The following is an 18,097-nucleotide window of genomic DNA, read 5'->3' as shown; positions in this document are numbered from 1 at the left end:
TATGTATTTCTATATATATAATATACATATATTTAAAAAATTAGCATCCAAGAATCACACACTTCATTTAAAATAGATGTTAGAATAAAGTATCAACAAAAAAACAGATCTACTTTAATTACCATGCAGTTTCATTATAGTGTGGTATGCTGCACTAATGTTTTTTAAACCTACAGTTCAGTTAATTCGGAAAAGTGGATCCAATTCGTTATTTAGCCTATTTAAACGATTTATTTTGACTCTGGACGTATTGCTCGGCTAGTTGTTTAACCCTAGCCGCATTGGCTTCCGTTCCGTGCTTCATCTCAAAGTCCAAAAACTTCTTGTAGATAACGAGCATTTTATCCGGCTGCAACTTTTGGAGTACTGCACGTTCGAGCAAATTTCTATAAATGGGATTGAGACAAGGTAGAAAAATCATTAATAATAAAATCATTAATAATTAAAATAATTTCATACCGTGCGGACTCAATCAGTTCACATTTGATCAGCATGTCTACGTATAATACCCATATATCAATTCGCTTCGGATACGAGGTGACAATGTCATCCAGTAATGTTTGTGCCATGGCATTATCATTGTTTTGCGCATATAGTTTCGCAAAGGCCACGATGCAATTAATGTCTGCAGAAAACAATTATTTTTAAATGATATAAATTGCTGGTGATTATGCTTAAGAAACGGTCCATCAGACTTTAAATTAAAAATTTCAAAAGTGAATGTTTAGTTGGATGTTAAATGAAGGACATTTTGCCTCAGACATGCAGTTAAACGCTGTTTGAAACTTACGTTGATTTTTGGGTAGAACACTGAGTGCACGCTGCAATGTTGGCTGCACCCGATCCGCCATTCCCAGCCAGAAGTAGGCATCAGCAGCCACACGCCAGACTTGCATGTCAGTCCTAAACTTCCGCAGTATGACATTTAATGTGTTGACCAGGCGCTCCCTAAGGTTGTGCGACTTCAGTACTTCGACGAGATTTAGGTATGTTTCAAGTGGATCTGTATGACTAAGTGCTTCCTTTAGCACATCATCAAAATTTGACGAGTTGTAACTAAGTTCCAAGTTAATAAGTGCCATCCATATATTACGAAGCTCTTTGGTTTCCCGGAACGCTATCGTTTTTATAGCACGCCGTGCAATGTCGCGAGCTTTGTCTATTTCGGTGTTTGACAGCAGGAAAGACATGTACTGAATCCAAGACTTGCTGCTATTGGGTTCTGCTAGTACTAGACGTTCGAACTGATCAATTGTTTCTGGACGTTGGTTGGGATCTGCATTTCGTTCTTCGATTTCGCGCAAGCGTTGTTCTTCCTTGACCTCAGCCTTTGCCTTTTCCTTGGCGCTAAGTCGTTTTTTCTTGCTAGAGCTTGCCTCGGCCACACCAGTTGCATTGTCGTCATCTTCGTCACTGGATGTTTCTCCTTGACGCTTGTTATTCAATGCGTTGAGGTCTGTGTCCCAGAAGCTCGAGATGCCTGGCAAACGTACCTTGGTTGCCTTCTCATTTGATGGACTGGATTTGTACGTATTTGCCTTTGATGGTTTCTTGTCTTCAAAGAAAAGCTGGCCCCTCTTTTGGTTTCCATTCACTAGCGGCTTCGATTCACTTTCAGTTTTTTTACCATTTGTAACTTTCTGTTGACTTGGTTTGCCTGTAACGTTATTTTCTATCTTCATCTTCTTGGGCTTTACGGGAGCCTCTTCAGCTTCGACAGCAATACGTTTAACCCCCTTCCAAAGCTTCCACACGGTCTCTGGCACGGCAATAGGCAGCTTGTCGTGTATAAATGCAACATTACAGAAGTCGCCCTGGCGTACACAAGCACTGGCGGAGTTTTCCATGTCGTTGGGATGCAGGCGTATCGGACAAAGTATCAGCGGATTGCTGGTACCCTTCTTTAGGGAGCATACCATAATGCTATCAAGTTTAAGCAAAACTTTGGCCTTCATGCCGGATTTGGCAATAAAATTTTGAGGTAGCGCCTTGCTGCTACTGATGTGCTCAATATCCACCTTCTTGTTGCTTATTAGCAATAAATCGTTTGCATAATCGATCCACAAGATGACGGCCTCCTGTTTACTGCCTAGCTGAGGCGCTGTTGCTGTACCTGCCAAGCTGGAAATCATCATTGCACTTATTGTTTTTGCATTCTCCACATTATAGACCCAGTTGTTAGTCGCCGAATCAATGCCCTTAAAGACAACATTGACTTTCTCTCCCATTTTGAATTTGGCAATTGGTGCCTCCATCCGTTTCAATGATTTTCGTATCTGTGCGACTTCCTCAAGATAACTGAAAGCATATTATGCAGTAAATATAAAAATAAAAATAATTAAAATATGTCTAACTTACGTCTCCAGTAGTTTGGCTGTCTCAGACAGCTGGCCACTCCACACATCTGTAAGTTTGGCGGACACAGTCAATGTTTTAGTTTCCGACTCCTTGCTGATCACCTTTACATATAGTAGTTGATCAGGCGCCAGCATAATCGGCTTATCACGCACGGTTCGCAAGCACAGCATCTTCACGTGCAATTTAACCAGTTTGTTGTAATTGCGCACGGGCAGCAGTAGCTCCAGCACCTGTTCGTCCGCATGCTTAACATGGGCGCGCAGCACATCGCCCACCTGCACGGTCTGCCAATCTTTAGTTAGATTTTCACTGAAATACGGCACATCACGTAAACTGAAAATATTCTGCATGATGCAGGCTGCTTCGGTGTGGTTGCCAACGGGATGAATGCGTTTTTGTGCTTCCTGTAAGTCCACATAGTCAGAAAGTAAACGAAGTGGCAGCAGGCCAACAAACTCCTCTGTATTGTCCTCATCACCAGTCATCGATGCATCCTGATCATCGATAGCATAGGTGATTTTAATTTCCAAACCAGCATCTAATGTATTCGTCACTTCAATGGGAATTATTTCACCCAGCTGAAACTTGTCCTCAGGCAATGTTAGAAGAACTTGTTCGTTGTTGCGTCCAGCAATGCGAAACTTTGTAGTCTGGCCTACGAAAAAGGTGGTCTCCATCAATTCGTTTAGGCGCTGCTTGTGAAGAACTCCCTTAATGCCACCACAGAACTTGACCAACACGTAGGTGGCCTCACACTTGATCACAGTGCCCGTAAAGATGTGACCAGGCTGCGCTGATTCGAGAGAACTCAAAAGTTTTATGCCCTTGCTTAGATACTCGCTGCGATTGCTCAAATAGCAAATCTTTCGGTCCAGCGAAATATCTAAGACACGGCAGCGCAGGCGTTGTCCCACTTCGTAGCGTGTATTCGGTACCAAATGCAGCTGCTCAATGATTCCGTTTACTTTTCCTATTTTAACACTGTAGCCGCCAATTTTAAGCTCTGGCTTGACAATGCGCGCTGAAACAATGTCACCAGCTTGAATATCCTCTAGCGTGTACATTTTCTCATTTACCACATTGGGATCATCGGTGCAATAGTAAAGAGACTCAATGACATCATAACCCAGCACACGCACCTTGTGTTTGCTCTTGCTGCTGTACTTGGCTAGCACAACGTCCTGGTCGTAGTTACCCTTGCAATTCGATTTAATGGAACCGTACGAAATGAGTCCTTTATGCTTGTGATTGAGCAGCATCACAATTCCGCCTGTGCCATGGCGCAACACACGTGCCTTCTCCACAATGCTGCCCTTTTTCAGCAGCTCTTCGCCATCCAATTCCGGCTGTTGCGTTGTAACAGTTATATCTAAATTAAACGTTAAGTATACCAGCTTTGTTAGAGGCATCACATAAAGCACACGAGCCAGATACTCTTCGTTAAGTTCGTAGTCCTGTGGCGATTGTAGAGCCTCGGCCAAGTGATGTTCATTCACGTATCCCCTGAAAGCCTCGTTCATGATGTTCCCTTCCAGTCCATTCTTAAGATGTTTTGCCACCTTGAACTTGACAATACTGCCAGGTAGTATGTAGTCGAGATTTGTTTCGTTCTGACTCTTAATCTTTAATTTATCCTGCTCCAAGTTCACACATTGGCAGGTACTTTTCGCGGCATTATGTTGAATAGACTTGACTTTCAAAAAGATTAACTGACCGATGTGGTGCTTTTGTGCTGCATCTGTGATAGGTACAAACGCCTGCAAGCCTTCAATGCCAGTTTCAATTACACAGCCGTGTTCCTGGATTTCTTCGATGGCACCAACGAAAATAAAGCCTTTCTTGATGTTGGCATGGTGCAAACTACTGTTCACTTCACCCGGCTTAAGAGTTAATAGCAACGACTTGCGATTATTTTCCGATTTAGATGTTTTTATAGCGCGTCCATAAACAATCTGACCAACGCTGAACAGCGCAGTGAGATCGTGGTATTCACTGCTTTCTCCATCCATATATGATTGGGCAACACGTCCATAAGCATCAGATATATCGGCGACTAAAACGCGTGCTGTCATTCGACCGGGCAGCGCAATCTGTAACGAGGTGGCGTCTGTGGCTTTCACAACGCCCATCACGAGCATATGCTCCTGGAGTGTGTCATATGTGAGTGTTTCCGCGGAGAATGCTTGCAACTGGTCGCTGTGCTCGACATCAACTTGTTTGTCTTTTGGTTTTGGTGCTTTCTTAATCTTTCGTTGTGTAGCACCAAAAATCTGCAAGTCGTGAGTGTCAGCTATTATGTTTGCAACTATTTTTTCCAATACTACTTACGAGATTTGATGTGCTACTGTCGGCATTTGCTTGTAAATTTGCAATTCCGCCGCGCGGAAAACTTTTCTCATTTGAAACCATTGCAAATAAGTTGTTGCAAGCGTTAAATATTTTAAACGAAACACCGCAACGTGCCCCGTACACGTGCTGGACTCCTTAAATACAAATGCAATAGCAGTGCTGCAAAATGTTCTTTGAATTAGTGTTGAAAAGTACAAAAGATGCAACATGTGTGAACTTCGAATTAAAGATAATTGTTAAATATTACGAAAACTTATATAGTTACTTATGTTTTAGTTAGTTAAAAATTTTAAATGAATCAATTAAAATTAATGCGACTGCCCGCAATATAATACCTTCGTTTTTTTTAACAAGAAACTATTATATTTCGCATACTGCATGAAGAGTGATTGTTATCGATACACCTGACTGAACTTGCATGTGTCCCCTTATTCCGGCACGCAATTGAATTGTGGTGTTGCTTTCTTACTCTACAAATATGCAAACTTTACGCGAATTTACGCGTAAGACCAAACGCGGGAACATATTAAAGATTGTTAGAGAGCACTATCTACGCGATGACATTGGTTGCGGCTCAGACCTGTGTCAGTATTGCTTTCAAAACGAGGTCTACCAATTGACATCGAGTCACGAAATTAAGAGCAGCCTCTTTAAATTTCCACACTATATTGTTTTGGATACCAACGTGGTTCTGGATCAAATCGATGTGCTTGAGGAGGATGTGCTGCACAATGTAATCGTACTAAACACGGTGCTGAATGAAGTGAAGCACAAGAGCTCATCCATTTATAAGCGTCTCAATGAGATTATTCACGATCGCACGCGCAATTTTTATGTGTTTGTCAATGAACATCACAAGTAAGTATATTCTCTGAATTTGTTAGCTAAAATGTTATCAATCCTATACCTGCCAGGGACACCTATGCCGATCGTGAACCAGACGAGAGCGCCAACGATCGCAATGATCGCGCCATACGCATGGCTACCAAATGGTACGACTCCCATCTACAAACCTCGCAAGACTCGAAAGTGTTCCAGCGTAGTGGACGCACTGTCACACGTGTTATACTCCTAACCGACGATGCTGGGAATCGTGCTAAAGCTGTGTCTGAGGGCATTTTAGTAGCTACTGCTACAGACTATGTTAAATCGCTGGAAGACTTTCCTTTGCTGGTCGATAAGTTGTCTCACAAGACATTTCAAAATGAGAAACAAGCTCTGCCCCAATATCCACCGCATTTAAGTATGAAAGAGATACTCGACGGACTGCGCCACAAGAAGCTGCTACAAGGTGCCTTCCAGGCATCTAGGGAGAATTATCTCGAAGGCAGTGTCAATGTGGAGAGCTATCAGAAAGATGTAAGTATGGTTTAACTAAAGTTATATACCTCTTTAAATTAGGTTATCTTTCGACTCCTACTTATTATAAATATATATTTTTAATATCTTATTATAATTCACAGATTTTGATACAAGGACGCAACTCCCTTAATCGAGCTGTGGATGGGGACATTGTTGCTGTCGAACTATTGCCTGAAAGCCAATGGTCAGCGCCTAGTGAGATAGTGCTGGAGGAGAAGAATGTCTACGCTGATGATGTGCCCAGTGAAGAGCGAGTGGAAGACGAGAAGGAAATGCTGCAGCAATTGCAAGCTGCACCAGTTGCAGAGCGCACTCCCACTGGTCGCATCGTTGGTATTGTACGCCGTAAGTGGCGTCAGTATTGTGGCATTTTACAGCCCAGTCTGATCGAAGATACGACGCGGCATATTTTTGTACCCGCCGATCGCAAGATTCCGCGCATACGCATCGAAACGCGCCAGGCAGACAAGCTGCTGAACCAACGCATCATTGTTACCATTGACAGTTGGCCGAGAAACTCGCGCTATCCGCATGGGCACTTCGTTCGTTCTCTGGGACCTCTGGGCAACATGGCCACTGAGAATGAGGTGATCTTGCTGGAGCATGATGTACCTCACTGCAAGTTCTCTGAAGAGGTTCTCAGTTTCTTGCCCAAGATGCCGTGGACTATTACTGAGGAAGACTATGCCAAGCGCGTAGACTTACGCGATTTGTATATTTGTTCTGTAGATCCACCAGGTTGTACGGACATTGATGATGCTCTTCATTGCCGCGAGCTGCCTAACGGCAATTTGGAGGTGGGTGTGCATATTGCCGATGTGAGTCATTTCATACGACCAGGCAATGCATTGGACAAAGAAGCTGCCGCGCGTGGCACAACAGTTTATTTGGTTGGAAAGCGCATCGACATGGTGCCGGAGCTATTAAGCTCCAACCTTTGCTCACTGGTCGGCGGCGTGGAACGCTTTGCTTTCTCCGTTGTTTGGGAAGTAGATCATGATGCGAATATTTTGTCTAAACGTTTTCACAAGAGTGTCATCAAGTCTAAGCGTGCCATGACCTATGAGGAGGCACAGGCAATTATCGATGATGTTACTCAGACGGGCGAAATCGCCAAATCGCTGCGTTACCTCAACCAACTGGCCAAAATATTAAAAAAGCGGCGAATGGACAATGGGTATGATGTAGGACAGCTTCTTGGTTCTCTTATAATAGTTACATTTTCTTTTCAGTGCATTGGTTTTAGCTTCGCCTGAGATTCGCTTTCAAGTGGATAGTGAAACACATGAGCCGCTTGAGGTTGAAGCCAAGCAAATGCGCGACACCAACTCAATGGTCGAGGAGTTCATGTTGTTGGCTAATATAAGCGTGGCTCAGCATATTGCTGCAGAATTCACAGAGTGTGCAGTTTTACGTCGTCACCCTAAGCCACCAATGACCAATTTCGATCCACTAATAAAGGCCGCGCGTTATCAGGGCTTCGAGGTGGTCACGGACACCGGGTTAGAGCTAGCACATTCACTGGATAGATGCGTCAAGGCGGATAACCCCTATTTTAATACGATGATACGCATCTTAACCACACGATGCATGATGCAGGCCGTGTATTTCATAAGTGGTAGCCTGCAAAAGGAAGAGTTCTTCCATTATGGCCTGGCCGCGGATATTTACACACATTTCACCTCGCCCATTCGTCGGTATTCGGATATAATGGTTCATCGCTTGTTGGCAGCTTCTATAGGTGCAGACAGCACTTATGCCCAGTTGCTAGAGCGCAAGTCCAATGAAGAGATTTGCAACAATTTGAATTACCGCCATAAAATGGCGCAATACGCTGGGCGCGCGTCTGTTGCTCTTAATACACATCTGTTCTTCCGTGACAAGGAGGAGGATGAGGAAGGGTATGTTATAAATAACAAATAGTGTTTAACCTGAATTCTAATACTCTTTTTTCAGTTACGTATTGTTCGTGCGGAAGAATGCTTTGCAGGTGCTTATACCCAAATACGGATTGGAGGGTACACTGTATCTGAAAAGCGATAAGGATGGCAAAGACGGCTTGGAGCGTGCCAAGAGCGAAATTATATTCACATTCAATGAGGAAGACCACACGCAACGATGTGGCAATGTGATATTCCACTCCTTTGATCCCCTCACAGTTAGATTGAGTTTAGACTCGACCAACGTGCAGCATGAGAAACTGGTGTTCAAGCTGGTGAAACCATACATCAAGGGTTTCAGTGTAGAAACCACAACGGAAGCGGTTACCTCAGCTAATGCACAGCCACCAGCCAAGAAATCTAAAAAAGATAAAAAGAAGAAATAAACGATGAATATTTTTATTTGTTTGAGAAATATTAACATTTATTACAGATAGTTTGATACAGAAAAAGTAAAAGAAAACATTAAATACCTTATACTGTAAAAGCATTTTAATTTAAAAGCGTACTCATTGAAAATATTAAGGTATGTCAGAAGACAATCAAAGGTATATTAACCTTACAACAAATGCTTAAATCGATCAAGAATTGAAGAGAAAGACTAAAAAAGAGATACTCAACAAAAATTGAACGTCATTGAGTTGAGCTTAAGAGTAAGTTTCTTAACTTTTAATAATAAGTTTCGGAATACACTTTCCTGTTTATAAATATACCAACATTAACAATTCTTACATCGCTTTCTGTAATCGTAATTCTAGGCTTAAAGGAAATTTTTAGTTATCCAACTTTTAAGAACTTTTTTAGCCTTTCTTTTAGGCAATTCTACATATTTTGAGTTGAGTGGGAATCGAGTGTTGATTTAGTTCTGCATATACAAATCAAATGTTCTTTACACTCATAGGAACCTTGTGTTGGGCTGAAATTTGTGGTGAGAGCATTATTCAATTCGAGAGTTGCGTTACACCTTTGATCCCATACTTTTGAGTTCTGGGTTTCACTTGCTGTGCGAGCATTTCAATATCATTGTAACGTTTCGACTTTAAAGCGACGGTCGTGCCTAAGCTAGAGCTGCGTTTCACGATAAACTGTATAGAGGATATACGTATACATATATAAATATATATATATTTAGTGCCTATAAATATATATCCAAGAAACTCATTGTTCAAGTGACATACTTTCCAAAACTTGCGATTTAATGGAGCTGGTTACCGATGCAGTGAGAAAATCCAATATCGACGGCAGTAAGTGTCAAAAACTAACCTTTAAAGCGACGAAGAACATGAAAGCAAAGAAAAGACTGAAGGCTAAAGACAGAAATGTCGAAAAACGTAGATGAAGCTAATACTTTAAATAGAAAAATTAGACGATATACAAAAAATAACACGAAAAAAAATAATTATATAGTCGAACATGGTTTTGTATGCGAAAAACTTAGATATATGAATGCATAAAGGAAAAAATTAAAAAATAAATATATATATATTAATACATATATATACAATAATCATATACTTAATTACATATATTATATACATATATATATCAGAGAAATGGCGACTAGAAAATTCAAAAAAAAATTATTTAAATTTTAGAATAATTTATGTGAAGTCGCAAAATTGAACTCAACCTATCAAATCAGCGAAATCCCACACACATATGAATATATATACATGAATATATATACATATATATAAATGTTCATATAGGTATCTCAATAGATAGCTATATATACATATACAATGGTATTATCATGCCAATGGCGCACTAATTATGCTGTGCCGTCTACCGATTGCTTCTGATACAAACATCCATATACATATACATATACATATATATGTATATATATACATAGTCAATGTGCGACGTAGATTCTATAGGTTATATATACAATTGAATTATCCAAAATCGTACGTCGTGAAAGTGTAATTAGATTTGCTTTAGCGCTATCGAGCGCCCAAATTTATGCAGCACCTAATGAGCCCCTGAAAATCCAACTAGACAGTGCAATGAACTCGAAACTACTAATGGACTAATGCTCTTTCTATCAAGGTGCTTCATCCATTTACGGCATGCCGGTGGATGCGCATAATCCGTTCTATTTGGATTTGTATCGCAAGTCTGTGCAGAATCCCGTCGCCTTCTGGGAGGAGTTGGGACATTTGCTGGACTGGGACAGGCCCTGGGAGCAGGTGCTGGACAACAGCAATTCGCCATTCACTAAATGGTATGTTGGTGGCTATTTGAATGCCTGCTACAATGCCGTAGACAGGCACATACTGGCAGGCCGGGGCGATCAAGTGGCCCTCATCCACGACAGTCCGTTAACGGAGACTGTACGCAAGGTCACCTACCAGGAGCTATACGATCAGGTTGTGCTGCTCGCAGGCGGACTTGCCAAGCTGGGCGTAAGCAAGGGCGATCGTGTGGTTATATATATGCCACTGATACCGGAGACTATAATCGCAATGCTGGCTATTGTTCGCCTCGGAGCCGTACACTCTGTGGTATTTGGCGGCTTTGCTGCCCGTGAGCTCTGCTCTCGTATTGAGCACGTCGAGCCGAAGCTAGTGATTGCCGCCAATGCGGGCGTAGAGCCAGGAAAGGTAGTGCCATATCTGGACATACTTCACTCCGCCATCAATATGTCCCGCTGGAAGCCACCGCAACGCAACATTATTTTCATGCGCGAACAAGTCGCATCCGATATTTTAGACGATAAGCTGGATGTGCTCTGGTCAACTGTGCAGGGCATGGCCGACGCTAATCACCCAGTGACCTGCGTACCCATCGAAGCGAACGATCCACTCTACATACTCTACACATCGGGCACCACGGACAAGCCGAAAGGTGTGCTACGCACAATTGGCGGTCATCTGGTGGCTTTGATGTACACCTTGAAAGTGATTTATGGCATTAAGCCTGGCGATACGTGGTGGGCTGCCTCCGACATGGGCTGGGTGGTGGGACACTCTTACATATGCTACGGTCCGCTCTGCCTGGGCGCCACGAGCGTCATGTACGAGGGCAAGCCGGATCGCACACCGGATCCAGGACAGTACTTTAGGTAATATAAACAAAACTGGTCCACATCTGTTGGTAGCTTGGACATAACGGCTTAACTTACAGAATCATTGACCAGTACAAGGTGTGCGGCATCTTCTCAGTGCCAACCTCTTTCCGTGTGATACGTCGCGCCGATCCGGAAATAAGCTATGGCCGGCAGTACTGCATGAAGTCGCTGCGTGCCATATTCATAGCTGGCGAGCATTGTGATTACGAGACGAAGGCTTGGATAGAGAAGACATTCAAGGTGCCGGTGCTGAATCACTGGTGGCAAACGGAAACCGGCTCGGCCATAACGGCGACTTGCTTGGGCCTGAAGCACAACCTCAGTCCGCCAATGTACTCTACCGGCTTGCCCCTAGTGGGATACGATGGTAGGCATCAATAATCGTTTAAGTTATCTAACTATTTCCTTAATACTGTTATCTGAACAGTTAAGATTTTGAAGAAGGATGGCACTGAGGCTCTTCCCTCGGAGCTGGGTCGCATTGTCTTGAAGCTCCCGCTGCCCCCTGGCAACATGGCCACGCTCTATAGAAACGATGAGCTCTTTCGCAAACTCTACTTCCAAAAGTTTCCGGCAAGTCGCAGCCTGATTATAAAGATTCTTGATTTTCTAACATTACATATGCTGCTTACAGGGCTACTATGACACCATGGACGCTGGCTATAAGGATGGGCGTGGCTATGTTTTTGTTACGGCACGTGACGATGATGTCATTAATGTGGCCGGTCATCGTTTGTCCACCTCCAGCCTAGAAGATGCTGTGCTAAGGCATCCGGACGTTGTCGACGTCGCTGTATTTGGTGTGCCGGAGCCCACTAAGGGCCAGGTGCCGCTGTGTCTCTACATACCCGTCGAGACCTGCAAGAAAACCGATGCGAAGCTCTCTGCGGAGATTATCAAGCTCATACGCGATATTGTCGGTCCCATAGCTGCCTTTCGCCTCATCACCTCGGTCAACAGCTTGCCACGCACGCGTTCCGGCAAAACGATGCGCAAGGCCATGGCCGACTTTGCCCGGAATGAGCGTGTCGTGCTGCCGGCTACCATTGACGATGCCAGCGTCTTCAGCGAGATTCGGCGCGCTCTACAGCATCTGGGCTATGCGATGTCTGCGCCCGATCCCATAGTGGCTAAGCTTTTGGACTGATCCTTGACTGACATCGAGAGTCACGCAAGGAACGAAGGTTATCTGTGCAATTATTTTAGTCTTTCGTAAATGTTCAAATAAATCAAATAAAATATCAACCCAAACAGTTCATATATTTAGCCAGCTAAAGTCAGTTTAGCGTACTACAATAAGATATTTAAAAATTATTTATATAATTCCGTCGAAAGTACACGGACCCATATGTGATTTTGCGAAAATAATTTAAATGTTAATGCCCGTGTTGGCGAACTGTGCCCCCAAATCGCTCGAACTATTCGCACAATATGCGCTCAACTATAACTCAATCAATTTATTCAAATTGTGTGCAAATTTCGTGCAACATTGTTCGCTTTCATTCCCATGAATAGCAGCGGGTGAAGCGCGTGTAAGCCACCCATTCCCATTCCCATTCCCATTCCAATTGCCATTTCCATTTCTTTGCCCACTTCCATTCTGGCCTCTGTCACATTATGTGCACATATGGCAGCAGCTATGCTGCTAGCCTGATTTCTGCACTCAGCATCAAAGACCACAAATGTGTTTATGGTAACCTTATTAGCGGGCTACTGTGTGACCTATGACCCTACCATGGATCACATGATATAAAGATATTTGTTTGTGGCCCAAACGAACTTGGATGCAGCCTGAGAACACATGTATGTGTGAGTTGTATTTATTAGACTGTATATCTAAATTCCATAATATATGCTGAAGACTAACTTGCTTTTAACATTTAGTTTAATTTTCTAAATATTACCGGGATCTAAAGGCAAATGCGAGTGCAGGGTATATTAGTTTTGTACAATTATACATTACAGGCAGAAGGATGTGTGAAAGACTCTTTAAAGAGTTATATAAAAAGTATATATGTATAAATTCTTGAATAGGACCAGTGATGACTTTTAAATACATATTTTATTTTATTTTAACTATATATTATTAAATATATATTTCGGCATAGCAAACAGAGTACGAGCTTACGATAACCCATCCCATTGAGTACCGCAAAAGCTGGGACTTCAAATTTACTGTGTAAATTCCATTGCTGATTACACAGATTTCGAAACTTAAAAAGACAACGTATTTCTATTAGTAGAGATTAAAGTCTTATTACGACCTCAAAAAGGGTGTTAAGAAATTTCATATCAAAAAACATGGTAAAGCGGAGCGTGTGCCTACGTGTGTGTGCATGTTTGAAATAGTTGCGCAGGTTTCAGGGTATCTCCAAGTCACTCACTCCCAACTAGAGCTGCCTTGCTTGCTTAGTTTATGTTTAGAGAGTTAAGAAAGGACGTTGTTTTCTTTTTGCAATGTCCATCTTACTATATATCCGGAGCAAATGGCGGATGCTTCTCTTTAATTATATTTATATTATATGTTATACATTATATAGTACACAGTACATCGGCGTCTAAAATTATGTCTTTTATATAGCTACTATAACAGTTAGAAAATAGACTAAACCTAATTCTAGGAGTGCTCTACAGATAGTCACAAAATTGAGTTTTGTATTGAATTGAATTAAATGTTGGATTCGAAATATATTATAATTAATAAATATATATATTATTATATTATATATTATATTATATATTATTATATTATATATTATAATTATAAGTAATAAAATTATAAATCGGATGATTATTTACCATGAAAACTCTTTTCGCTTTAATTATTAAATGGCTATGGAATAAAATGCGACAAATTTAATTTGCTTTTGTAACTTCTTGACTGTAATTTAAGTTTTTCACTTTCTCATGCATAAATATATGTATATGTATATATTTCCCCCCTTTGTCAGTCAGTCAGTCAGTCAGTTAGTCAGTTAGTCAGTTAGTCAGTTACTATAATATGTAAATAGTCAGAGTCTAGCTTGTCAAAAAGTTTGCATGCCAAACACGCGCCATGGCAAATTAATTGCAACGTTTCGCCTGCAAATCCCAACCTCATAAACTGAAGATTACTTTACTTGGCTTCCTTTTAGTTTACTTCATTTTACTTTACTTCAAAAAAGTCTGTGAGAGTACAATGCAGCCAAGGTGTAGGCAAAGACATTCATAGATTCATTTAAAGATAAACGACAGATGCTTCAACAAAAGTCTATCAATTGCGATGGCTCGTAAGTGCAATATTAACTACCTATAAGTGGCCGACGCTCATAAAAAATGCGCTTTTATAACATAATTAAAAGCTGATAAAACTTATATAATAACATATTGAGCGGCATAGCATCGCTTCTGTTTGTATCTCCGTTTTTCGCTATTGTCTAAAGTTGCAAAAGTACCCAACATTACAGCTTGGCGTCGGTGACGTATACGCAATATTTGTGCACGCCCACCAACCGGCGTGCTACTGTATCTGTCGTTTTAAGCTCAACATGTGGTCGTAAGTGTCTAAGTGCGTGTGAGTGTATCTGTGTGCCAACCAATGGCGTGCTTGCAATTCCTCCGTATGCGAACTCAGCGGAAGTAAATAAAAGCCGATGTCCTGCCAAGGCAGACCATCATTCGAGTGCCTGCGTTCAACAAGTTCGTTCCAAGCAAGCAGTGAAAACACACATTTCCATCACAACTCTCGAAAGTCGTCAGATATTCTAAGTGATCTTTAAACTAAACAACAACAAAGAAAATCAACAGGTAATTGAAAAGTTATAATATTTTATTAGGAAGCTTAAAAGTCTAGTTTATCAGCTTTGGATTTTAGATATACTCATAAAACATGCCACAAAACTATTAAAGTGATTTCGTTGAGGGAGTCAACTAAATATACTATCATTTCGAATAGCCTTTATACTTTATACATATATATATATATATATATATATATATATATATATATATATATATATATATATATATATATATATATATATATATATATATATATTATCAATTAAACGTTTTTTACGAATTATTACAAATTATAATATTGTAAGGTGCAAGTGAGATATCTGTCTTCAACTGTCAACTTGTAATATTTTTTATGTGAAGTAAAAAAGAACTTATGTGAATTAGTTAGACTTAGTTAGGCTTAACTTGTTTTAACTATTTATTTCTTATGTGGAACCCAATCTTGCACCAATCGAATGGATTCAAAAACCAACAAACAGTTCGAAACACCATTTAGCTGCAATAGTAGTTTGGAAAGTAAAGGTTCTTTGTGAGGTAAAACAATTACAAACTGTGAATACAACCAAAGTCTTTCACATATATAGTTTTAACTAGAAGATAAATGAATGCAGCAATGAATGAAAGGAACAGATGAGTAAATAAATCTGTCTCCTAGCATTCGTAATCGCATGAATGAATGAATGAATGAATGAATGAATGTATCTGTGTCCTACATTCATGAATGAATGAGACAGACTGTCTCCTAGCATTCAAAATCGAATGAATTAAAGAATGAATGCATCTGTGTCCATATTCACTCATTCATCTGTCTCCTAGCCAGAACTAGATGAGTGTTAGACTTTTGAATGAATGAATGAATGCAACTGTCTCCAAGGATTCATGATTGCACGAATGAATACATTCGCATCCGAGCATTCATGAATGAATGAGATAAATGAATCAATGAATGAATGCACCTATCCATTGATGCATTCATTCATTCATTCATATTTCTTCTGCCTAGAATTAGATGACTTTAAAGCTTTGGATTGGGTGAATGAATGCATCTCTCTCATAGTATTCATGATTCCATGAATGAATGAATGAGACAAATGAATCAATGAATTAATTCACTCATCTCTCTTCTACCTAGAACTATAGGATTGTAAGACTTTGATTGTATTTAAGGATTGTAGACAGAATAATGAATACTAGGTTGCAAAGGCATTCATTCATTCATTCATTTATTTATCTGTTTCCTAGCTTGCTTCTGCATATTTATAACACATAATACAAACTTAAAGTGTTGTATATTTGGTTATTTAATTATTTAATGCGTACAATCGGAGCATTTTCCGGTAGTGCTTGACATACTTTGCCTACAGACAAGCAAAATTTAGTATTTGCGCTTGTCTATAGTATATGCATACAAACACCCACCCACACACACACACAAATACATAGACAATTGTCCAAAAACAGTCATGCAATATAGTATTTCAATAGATCATTGGTAAATAACGTTGCAACTGTTTCTAAGCTAAGTAAATGGACGAGCGACACGTAAATGACATTAGATGCATGTTAGTAGGTCCACAGGATTGTTGATACAATATACATAGACACAGGCACCTCGTATATGTGTGTGTTCGACGGGGCGTATGACTGCATTTGGCTTATATATATATGTGCGTTTGCATACATATACATCTTCGTCAGGCTGAGAGACAGGCAGCGGCTCTACTCCACCTGAGGCGGGTAATAGAAACAAATTGTCTGGCACGTAAACACATTAGCGCCGTCCTCTGGCTGTTGTCATCAAGTTTTGCTGGGATTTGGATTTAAAACAAAAATAAATATAAAATATTGCAGCAGGCAAATTGAAATGCCTGCAGGTGGGCAGGAAAGCAGGCATAACTCCTTATAAGCATCATGAAGCACTCATTGCCTTGCCAACGATAATCAGGCACGTAGCATTTTGATTATAGCCGTTAATCAAAATTAGTTGAGCACTTAGCCTGAGGCGTTGGCTTACGAGTCATTATCTAAAGGAAAGTTGAAGACATATTTATCAACTGTTGAGCTCTACTTGCAGGATGTCCCACGTACAGTTGTTTGCGATCTGCTTCCTTGCCATCGTCCTGCTGGCTGTGTGCGTGCACAGTGCAGAGGCGGCCACACAGGCACCCCTATGCCAGCCTGGCATAGTCGACGAGATGCCGCAACATATCAAAAAGGTTTGCATGGCACTGGAGAACTCGGATCAACTGACATCTGCACTGAAGTCCTACATCAACAACGAGGCATCGGGTTAGCAGAAAGAATTTCTATATCCATGCAGTGTAATACATAATTTCTTTCAATTTACAGCTCTCGTGGCGAACTCAGATGATTTGCTGAAGAACTATAATAAACGCACGGATGTCGATCATGTTTTCTTGCGGTTTGGCAAACGTCGTTAGGGCGCTCCGCACGGTTCAATTCCAACCTCAATCGATTCTACGACACGACCTCGATAAAAGTTTGTTTTCTCAATGGCATACAACAAAATGGCGTCTTCTCCTTATATGTGTAATGTACTCTCGGCACAATGGCGTTTAATTGTGAATTAATCAACTTGGAAGCTCTCTAGTTCAATAATCAAATGAATGTATTCAAAATATTTAATTGCGAATATCTCATACTTGTATATATTCGTCAAGGACCCCCGAAAACGTATTGTACATGTTGAAATATTTGATTGTTTTGTAATAGCTTTTTATTTCGGATCACTTTATAGTCATCAAATACAAATAAAAATTGTATAAATTATATTTTATTCCACTTAATATTCACTAATAATAAATAGTAGATATTTCCCGCACATAAAGCACTTGCGAAAATTAACTAATATGTAATTCTAATTCCTGAACCTAATTGTTATCCATTTCTTTTTCTTCAATAAATTCTCTTTTTATTCTCAAGCGAAATCCGTGAAAAACGCAGTTGAATTTTTTATATATTTATTCAGTATCTGCCTCGAAGCCATTTTATTGGATAGGATAATTTTTGAAACTAATCATTTAGACAGAACTATATATGGGACTCAAACAAATGTATATTATTATAGATTTTAGTGGTAGCACGAAATATTAGCATAGGTCAACAGAATTTTCCTCTAAAGACCATTTAACATTTTTAAGAAATCTTTATTTGTTGTAAAAAAACTTGCTGAAAAAGAGGCATCCGCTAGAATAAATAGGTCGAAGAAATAGGG

General features: G+C 40.4%; 4 protein-coding genes across 4 annotated transcripts; 3 read left to right on the top strand and 1 right to left on the bottom strand.

Moving 5' to 3' along the window:
* Window positions 1–206: 206 nt before the first annotated feature.
* LOC111593595 (protein RRP5 homolog) lies at window positions 207–4,848 on the bottom strand. The gene is made up of 5 exons (XM_023306452.2): window positions 4,687–4,848; window positions 2,359–4,628; window positions 791–2,298; window positions 460–625; window positions 207–386 (listed from the first exon to the last, which is right to left on the bottom strand). The coding sequence occupies exons 1-5, from the start codon at window positions 4,765–4,767 to the stop codon at window positions 218–220; spliced, it is 4,194 nt and encodes a 1,397-aa protein (XP_023162220.2). The 5' UTR covers window positions 4,768–4,848; the 3' UTR covers window positions 207–217.
* A 164-nt stretch (window positions 4,849–5,012) lies between these two features.
* On the top strand, window positions 5,013–8,403 carry LOC111593357 (exosome complex exonuclease RRP44). Its single transcript, XM_030222811.1, has 5 exons — window positions 5,013–5,565; window positions 5,622–6,066; window positions 6,171–7,246; window positions 7,302–7,970; window positions 8,026–8,403. The coding sequence occupies exons 1-5, from the start codon at window positions 5,186–5,188 to the stop codon at window positions 8,393–8,395; spliced, it is 2,940 nt and encodes a 979-aa protein (XP_030078671.1). The 5' UTR covers window positions 5,013–5,185; the 3' UTR covers window positions 8,396–8,403.
* A 644-nt stretch (window positions 8,404–9,047) lies between these two features.
* On the top strand, window positions 9,048–12,328 carry LOC111593356 (acyl-CoA synthetase short-chain family member 3, mitochondrial). The gene is made up of 5 exons (XM_023306068.2): window positions 9,048–9,253; window positions 10,062–11,076; window positions 11,139–11,449; window positions 11,510–11,655; window positions 11,717–12,328. Exons 1-5 carry the CDS (start codon window positions 9,208–9,210, stop codon window positions 12,227–12,229), a joined length of 2,031 nt encoding a protein of 676 aa, XP_023161836.2. The 5' UTR covers window positions 9,048–9,207; the 3' UTR covers window positions 12,230–12,328.
* Window positions 12,329–16,937: 4,609 nt separating this feature from the next.
* On the top strand, window positions 16,938–17,575 carry LOC111593365 (dromyosuppressin). The gene is made up of 2 exons (XM_030222894.1): window positions 16,938–17,151; window positions 17,212–17,575. Exons 1-2 carry the CDS (start codon window positions 16,938–16,940, stop codon window positions 17,301–17,303), a joined length of 306 nt encoding a protein of 101 aa, XP_030078754.1. The 3' UTR covers window positions 17,304–17,575.
* Window positions 17,576–18,097: the final 522 nt, after the last annotated feature.

This window comes from Drosophila hydei, unplaced genomic scaffold (assembly GCF_003285905.1).
Source record: "Drosophila hydei strain 15085-1641.00,03,60 unplaced genomic scaffold, DhydRS2 tig00000063-arrow-pilon, whole genome shotgun sequence".
NCBI classification, from domain to species: Eukaryota; Metazoa; Arthropoda; class Insecta; order Diptera; family Drosophilidae; genus Drosophila; species Drosophila hydei.
This window is presented reverse-complemented; position numbering and strand designations above follow the sequence as displayed.